Source organism: Ascaphus truei, chromosome 9 (genome assembly GCF_040206685.1).
Source record: "Ascaphus truei isolate aAscTru1 chromosome 9, aAscTru1.hap1, whole genome shotgun sequence".
NCBI classification, from domain to species: domain Eukaryota; kingdom Metazoa; phylum Chordata; class Amphibia; order Anura; family Ascaphidae; genus Ascaphus; species Ascaphus truei.
Genome location: NC_134491.1, coordinates 49489044 through 49497898, shown reverse-complemented (window position 1 = coordinate 49497898; position 8855 = coordinate 49489044). Strand labels below are relative to the sequence as shown.

Genomic DNA, 8855 nt, shown 5'->3' with positions numbered 1-8855 from the left:
CCAACAAACAAAACAATGGTCTATTCGGACTGCAGCGAGTCCATTGTTAGAGTGTCCCCAGGAGCTGGGACCAGTTGGAGCACACCCAAAAACACAGGGAAACCCGCCCATCCGTGAGTCCCAAGAAGTACATTCAATTACAAATCGCAGACATTTTCAGGAAGCTTCGTACACAAGGCGTAGACAGGGACACGTTGGGGAGCGGGGGCCTAGAGAAATGGTGTGACCACTTAAAGCAGCAAGTCTGGAAATGAGCCCAACTCCCCTATAATAATAATAAGACATTTCTGCATTTACAATTACAAGATTGGAGAGGGATCAACAAAAACAAACAAGGAGGATGTCAACAACGGGGGGGGAGACACCTCAAGACTGGGAAGACTTCAAAATACAAGAATGAGCATCCTGACCGTTTCCATCCCACAGATCAGGGGTGCGCAAATCCCGCGGCCAGGTTGCCATGGAGAAGCGTTTGCTGGAAGCAAAGGTAAGCGAGTTAGGCTGAGTTTATAGTCCTGACTACAGTGACGTCAGTGGTAGCGTCGCCGTAGCAAGGACTATAAACTTACCCTTACAGAGGACTTGTGGGCCCGCCGGCATTTCATTTAAAATGCCATCGAGGGAAGCGCTGTGCCTATGTAACCGCCGCGCCCACGCTAGAAAATCCCACGCCTCCCCTACCCCCCTGGGGTGGCACGACCCCTCCCCCCCCCCCAGTTTTCGTACCCCAGGCATAGATAACCGTTGTGGAGGGAATATTCCTTATTAACTTGTGAAGGGGGGAAAAAAAGCAATTTTTTTTGGTTTAATCTTCAAATTACAAAGTTACTTTTTTCTTCTTTTATTGAGGAAAAAGAGACATGACATTTTCCAGACATTGTTTCCAAATGAGTACAGGACTGTTTCAATGACATTGTCTTTATAAGAATATTTACAACCTTTATATGGTAACGCCAGTAACAGTTCGCCGGGTGATCTGGGAACCGGCCAAGGCTTTTTATTTGCTTCCGAGTCTTAAACCTGACAAGCAGCATTATTACTTTTCTTAACTTTTGCAACGATGAACTTGTCATTGTGTTGCGTTATATCAGTGAGAACGTGTTATTAGCAAATTGAAGGCCCCGTCCGTGATCAATATGTTGAGGTTTGTACATAATCTGCCACTTTCCAAACAATACAGCAACGCCGTCCTGCCGGCAACGCATTAGATAGGCAGCTTCAGATTCTTCTCTGCCATCAATGTCTACGTTCGTCATCCCACAGGTCATCATTTGGTACCTCGAGCCCTCAGCACTCACTCATTAGCACTCACTCATTAGCACTCACTCATTAGCACTCACTCATTAGCACTCACTCATTAGCACTCACTCATTAGCACTCACTCATTAGCACTCACTCATTAGCACTCACTCATTAGGTGCAGTCAAGTTACCCGGTAAAAAGCGCTCACCTTCTGTATTATCACCTGTACCGCGTTGGATTTCTCGTTCACCAGCTCGACCACGGACATCGCTTCGTCTTCCGTAAGCGCCATGTTCTTCACGGTCAGCAGGAAATCCTTGAACTTCACTTCAGCATTTTCTGCAAAGTCACGAAGTGGCAGGTTTACAAGACGCCAAGGCGAGACCGGAACGCCAAACTGGAGCCGGTACTGAGCGAGGTGATGGATGGGCATTTTACCTTCATACATACAGTAGGTAGTCCTAGATTTGGATTACTATCCCATTACGGCCAGTCAATGTAGGGCAATAGGTTTTTATTAGAAGGACCAGGATTATGTTTTGTGCTCATCCCAATAAATATCATCGCTCATTAACAGCACAGATCTACATATTGTCAGTGCTGGTCTTTTTTCTGACACGGTGGAGTATGGTAGCCATATGAAGTTACTACCCTGAAGGTTTCATTTGCAAGGAGCCATGGTAGACAACAACACTTGACCGAGATCAGAAGTATCTGTGGCAATCTCCTACTACATAGCCTAGTGCAGGGGTGTGCAATCTTTCCCTGCTGCCCCCTCCCCCCCCTTGCCTGCTTCCCTCCCTGCGCACGCCCCCACCCCGCAGCAAAGACAAGTTAAGTTGCAGAGGCCTCACGCGATCCCCCAGCATTCATTTAAATGCCCTGGGGGAAGAGTGCGGGGCCGCTGCACACACCCAGAAAAATATTGCACTCCCCCAAGTGCCGCCCCAGCCAATAGTTCTTACCTTTATCGGTGAGGATCTTCATTTTCTTGCTGCCGCTTTTCTGGAAGCCGTCAGTTAACTCCGATTTTTCCAAGTTAACAACGTCCTTCTTTTCAACAACTTTCAGTTCCGTGTTGTCCATTAGTGGGATGTAATGAGTTGCCTGAATTAGTGGCTCGTCCACTAGCGGTAAAACTATTAAAAAAAAAAAAGAGAGAAAAACAAAAAGAAATCCATCTACTACCTGCTGCAATCACCATGTCCTACTTCCCAACTGGAAACATTTCCCCCAAATATTGCCTAATATTTCATTATTTCTAAAAGTATTTTTGGTTTAAGGCTACGTATGCGTTAGTTTACTTGCTCTTTTCATGTAAAACATAATAAAATCTTGAATACAAAATAGAACTTTTGTTTTCTTAAAACCACCTGGACATATCTCGATAACGAGAACAGTGAACGTCTTCAGCAGTATATCCTAATTTTTCCAACTATTAAACATTACTACCGAGACACCTGGGCCCATGTTTCTATTGTAGAAAAAAAAAGCAGAGATCCTACACCACATGGTACGATACCCTGAAGGTCAGTGTGCCCTTGAGACATTGACTCTTAATGTACAGCCTGGACGAGAGAAAGGGATACGATTGAGACTTTTAAATACATTAGGAGTTTTAAGGGAATACACGAGGTGGGCACATTTAAGAGCGGAAAGTGCTAGAACAAGGTTTCACGCCCTGACGCTGGAGAGGGGCAAGCGCTGTGGAAAAGGACGTGCTTTTTCGTGGGTAGGGTGGTGGAACATTACAATTCCAAAGTGCAGGGAACCCGTTTCAGGCGAGGAGAATCCTGCTCGTGCCGACAACACAACAATCGACAAACCATTTCTTCACAGTGCAGGTCTCCTGTAGAACAGATACACAAAGTAGCGCACTGCCCACAAGCTCGTACTGAAGTTCTCCATTTAATGTGACGGCCAAGAAGAGTGGCAAGACAACGATTCAAACCCCATACGGACTTCATAAGGTCCGATGAAAGGTCCATATGGGACCTGAAACGTTGTTTGGCCATCACATTAAATGGAGAACTTCAGTATGAGATTGTGAGCAGAGCGCTACTTTGTGTATCTGTTCTACAGGAGACCTGCACTGTGAAGACCTGGTTTGGATTAGTGAAATAGCCTCCCAGAGGTAGTCTAGACTGATACAAGGGAATTCAAACACACTCAGGATAGACATGGCTATTCTAGATATGAAAGAAAGCAAAAGATCAAATGGGGCCTGCGGAGTTACAATAGGACTCTGCAATGGTCCGTTCTCATGCTTTAAATTCTCCTCCACGGGAAATACCATGGTCTATTTGTTGCTTCTTTACTGAGACTTTCTTCTTCCCCGATCCACTTTCGTGCAGTTTCCCCTCCCCGGGCAGGATCAGAGCCTCCTGCTTCTTGGCAGACGGAACGACCTGCTCAGTCTTCTTCCCTGGACTGATGGGCGAGTCATCTGTTTAAAGACAAGAGAAAGATGGTCATGGCGAGTTTTGGGGTAATAAGACTAGAACCTCCTAGGCTGATCATAAATGTGGAAAAACAGAAATAAACTGTGCGCTACTATCTATCTCCTTATAATTGAATACAGTGCAGTGACTAAACCATATATAAATAAAGTAAACCACAATACCACAGTGAATAAGTGATTAAATAATTAAATTATAACATAACCGTGTGGTTGATAAGGGCGTCTGCTGCTATAAACATTAGGGGTAGCTCAGCACCCCACACACTCTAAGAAATGGAAACAAAAAGAAAACAGCGCACAACGCCAAATAGTGAAGTAATAGAATGTATTACAATGTTAAAGGGGTAATAAATCTGTGTACATCAGATAGAAATAACATGTGCATTTAGTGCATAACACACTGGTTACCACTCTGTAGCTGTAAAACAGGACGGTCTGGCACTCACCTGTCTCTGCAGGAGCCTCTATGATGGTTCTGGGGCATGGGATCCTTCATGCACTCCTCAACACAGCAGGACGCTGCTCACAAGGGGATTCCTTTCAAGCAGCCTGGTAATACTGCAGATTCAGGTACTTAGTGGGACCGCTCCGCAACCGGTGATATACTGCCTCCAGGGGAATTCCCCTACAGTCCCCCGTCTCTCCTGTGTAGATTTGCTGCTTTTCCCAGCTGCTATGACCTTAGGGCAGTCCAGAGCTGTTGGAATTGCTCTGCAAACACTTCCGCAGCTGCAGGGGCTTACACAGCGTGCCACGATGCCGCTCCGTCACGTGGTGTAGCGGAGTGACATCACAGTTCTCGTGGCAATGGAGGAATCAATAGGGAGGAAGAAGGAGAGTCCCTTACAGTCTCTTACCGGCGCAGAAATCGCTCATTTAGCACGGTGGCAGCCAATATAAGCTGATAGTGATACAAATCCAAAGGATGAATATAGGCAAAATTATGGCATGATTACATCCAACATGTTTCAGGGAAGAAGTAGTTAGATCTACGAAACATGTTGGATGTATTAATGCCATAATTTTGCCTATATTCATTCTTTGGATTTGTATCACTATCAGCTTATATTGGCTGCCACCGTGCTAACTGAGCGATCTCTGCGCCGGTAAGAGACTGTAAGGGACTCTCCTTCCTCCCTATTGATTCCTCCATTGCCACAAGAACTGTGACGTCACTCCGCTACACCACGTGACGGAGCGGCATCGTGGCACGCTGTGTAAGCCCCTGCAGCTGCGGAAGTGTTTGCAGAGCAATTCCAACAGCTCTGGACTGCCCTAAGATCATAGCAGCTGGGAAAAGCAGCAAATCTACACAGGAGAGACGGGGACTGTAGGGGAATTCCCCTGGAGGCAGTATATCGCCGGTTGAGGAGCGGTCCCACTAAGTGTCTGAATCTGCAGTATTACCAGGCTGCTTGAAAGGAATCCCCTTGTGAGCAGCGTCCTGCTGTGTGAGGAGTGCATGAAGGATCCCATGCCCCAGAACCATCATAGAGGCTCCTGCAGAGACAGCTGAGTGCCAGACCGTCCTGTTTTACAGCTACAGAGTGGTAACCAGTGTGTTATGCACTAAATGCACATGTTATTTCTATCTGATGTACGCAGATTTATTACCCCTTTAACATTGTAATACATTCTATTACTTCACTATTTGGCGTTGTGCGTTGATCATAAATGTGCATTATAATTCAATGATATATTACCCCAATACTGCACTGGATGTGTATATAACAACGTACACCTATCGTGCTCAGGCTCTTTCCCCTAAAATAAAATGTCTACAATGCCCAGTATCCCAGATCCTTTGCATATTGGTTTTGTGCAACGTACACTACTGTACTTCCCAATGTACACCTCACAACATACATTTAAACCAGGGGTGGCCAACGCCAGTCCTGAAGAGCTACCAACATGTCAGGTTTTAAGGATATCCCTGCTTCAGCACAGGTGGTTCAATCGACTAAGCCACTGATTGAGCCATCTGCGAAAAAGCAGGGATATCCGTAACCCCTGAACTGTTGGTCATCCCTGAGGACTGGAGTTGGCATGGATCGACCCACCTGTGCTGAAGCAGGGATATCCTTAAAACCTGACCAGTTGGTGGCCCTTGATGACTGGAGTTGCCCCATCCCAGATTCATTTTGGTCCAATTTGTGATCTGTGACCAGTACATAACACCAGGCACCTTATATATCATTGTGATAATGATACGTGTGCACACTTAAACAGGTCTATAAACAAACCATGTGTATTCCTAATAACCAGTACACAGGTGCACTCCATTACCCACAGTGAAGATCCAGGGCTCTCTGGTCTACGCCGATTAAAGGCAAGTGGTTGTAAGTCAAGTGCGTATTTGTATTAAAAAGGACGTGAAAAAATTACAAAGAACACAGCCCATCGTGCATTTATTAGGGGCAGGGTAACACTCTGCAGCCACATGGGTCCGCAAGTAACTGCTCTGCAATGCTTTGCTGGCCCTCCAGCAGTGAAAGGGTTAAGCAAACGCCGTGGGAACGGTATTAATGTTCCTGTTGTAAAGAGAAATACCATAATCCAAAGGCTACACTGGCCAAGTGACATTTACCAGGCAACAGAAACCAAATCGCACCAACAAACCGGTCATCTTCCATTCGCATGACGCGGCGTCATTACCCGCGTGACGATCGGCGTGGCATGGCGTCATTACCCGCGTGATGATCGCGTGTCGTCATTACCCGCGTGATGATCGCGTGTCGTCATTACCCGCGTGATGATCGGCGTGACTATGGCTGTTCAGGTCCCCTATGGCATCTCACTTAAGATTCATTTTTATACTGTGCTCTCTGCCTGGTATTATTTGCTGCCGTTTTCCCCTTTTAATTTCCAGAGGTTTCCATGGCAATGGCCGGAGGGAGGCCTTTTGGGGTCGTTTATTATAATTCCCGTATTTAGTCTTCACATTGGAAACACGTTTTCAATATGCCCTGATGAGTACATTAGCGAGTAATAAAAATGGCGGACTGGGATTCTAGGTGCTGCTTTAGGAGTTCCACTATTCTTTAACTCCCTCATAGCCAATGATAACTGCAGTACAATATCTCCCTGACAGCACATTGTGTCATATTGTGGGTCTCCCTGACCGCACATTGTGTGCGCTGTACATCCCCCTAAAGGCAAGAGAAAGGGGTCTTCATTACATTTGTACTAAAATACTGCTGGGCAAATGAGGAATTTCTGCAGATGCGATTCTGGTAACATGCTGCCTTTCCCCCGGCACACGCCGCCTTTCCCCGGCCGCCCCTTCTCACCTCCCTCCCCGTCCCCCCACGCCGCATTCCAAATCGCCTTTCCCCCCCCCCCTCCCCTCCTGCCTGCCCCCGGCCTGCCTCACCCCCACACGGGTTATATGTTTGAAAGAAAAGCTTTGAAAAGGTGGTTCTAAACCGGTAAAATCTACTTCATATTGCGGGCGCTGCAACACTCGGATGGGGAGATAGGCCAGCAGTTGGCACTGAGAATATGATGCTAGGACAGTGTCAAAACAGTACAGCTATGCTCTGTCAGATTTCCTGGGAACTCATTGGCAAAGAAACCCAAGTGAAGAGGGCAACGCGCTAGCGAGAAAGTGCAACACGCGTGTGCCCCAACGCCGTGCTACAAATCACTTCCTACCATCATCACAAATGTCTGTTTATCATCATTTTCTGGGCTTTTACACGGAAGGCTGAAAGTTCAACAAAAGCAGAATACTGCGTCATTGTTCCCCTTCCTCAGCTCAGGGTGCCGGAGAGTGAACGGCTACAAAACGCGCGCAAATAAGACAAGCGGAGCTAAAATACTTCTACAAAGAAAATCTCACTAAGGCAGCCATCTTAAACGTGACCCATAGAAATAACAAAATACACTTTGGCCATAACAACTTTTTCACTATTACATGTAAACATTACTGCCGATGTAAAAGGAATGCCACCACTCAGAGGGCTTCTGAAAAGGGGATAATGGCGATGGACGCGTCGGGCCGCTTGAGGACCGTTCTTGAGAAAAGGGCCGAGACGTCCATCACCATTAAACCTCCAGACCTTTTTCACAAGTCCACGTAGTGCCACTCCTTTTACGGCTGATTGTCGGGGGGTTTCCGCCTCACGTGGGACCGCTGTGGCAAGAACCTCCTTCACGCGAGTGCATCACCCTGTGAACACTATCAGCGTGACTTTTTTTTTGGAATTGCAAGAGAGCGCGCCATTTTTAGAGTGCCAGCTTAACGGTTAGATCTATTTTACCCATCAGTCTCTTTCCTCTGGATGTGGAGGCCGGTGAGATCTCTGGGTGACCAACGGTACAGATCTCTTTCCATTGGCAATAAAAAATAATTACAATAATTTAAAAAAAAGTCAAAGCTCACTATTTATTTGCCGGTTAGTAATGACAAAGTCTTTGGAACACACGGCAGGAATATATATATATATATATATATATATATATATATATACACAAAGTATACCGCATCAACAAAATTAGTAGCGGCTGCCCAAAAAACGGTCCTAAGTATGATAAAATATCAAAATGCAGTGGTGCTCAAGGATAGATTATACATAACGCAACAAGAAAGTATCCTTATAATGAAGCACACGGGCATGCCAAACTGTGATAAATGTAACAAATTTATTAGTACAAATATAAAAACAGGGGGAGAAACATAAAAGAGGAGGGGTACTCACAACTGACAATACAAATATACCATGAGGACAAAGGCACATTAATTGGTCAAAAGGATCACCAATGGATAAAAGGCACTAGTCTGTGAAGTAACACATTACTGCAGAACTGTGTACTAAAGATAGAAGTATGCCTGTAATATAACTCCCGGTTGCATATGTGCAAAATTACCTAGAGTATTATCAAAAGATATCTTTTGATAATACTCTAGGTAATTTTGCACATATGCAACCGGGAGTTATATTACAGGCATACTTCTATCTTTAGTACACAGTTCTGCAGTAATGTGTTACTTCACAGACTAGTGCCTTTTATCCATTGGTGATCCTTTTGACCAATTAATGTGCCTTTGTCTTCATGGTATATTTGTATTGTCAGTTGTGAGTCCCCCTCCTCTTTTATGTTTCTCCCCCTGTTTTTATATTTGTACTAATAAATTTGTTACATTTATCAC

The 8855-nt window shown here is 45.4% G+C and overlaps 1 protein-coding gene across 1 annotated transcript in view; it reads right to left on the bottom strand.

Moving 5' to 3' along the window:
* KTN1 (kinectin 1) overlaps nucleotides 1–8855 on the bottom strand; it is a 92458-nt gene that overhangs the window by 57546 nt on the left and 26057 nt on the right. The window contains exons 3-5 of the mRNA XM_075615407.1: nucleotides 3536–3688; nucleotides 2208–2381; nucleotides 1433–1581 (exon numbers count right to left, since the gene is read on the bottom strand). Coding sequence (XP_075471522.1) covers nucleotides 1433–1581; nucleotides 2208–2381; nucleotides 3536–3688 — 476 coding nt within the window. The remainder of the gene's footprint in view (nucleotides 1–1432; nucleotides 1582–2207; nucleotides 2382–3535; nucleotides 3689–8855) is intronic.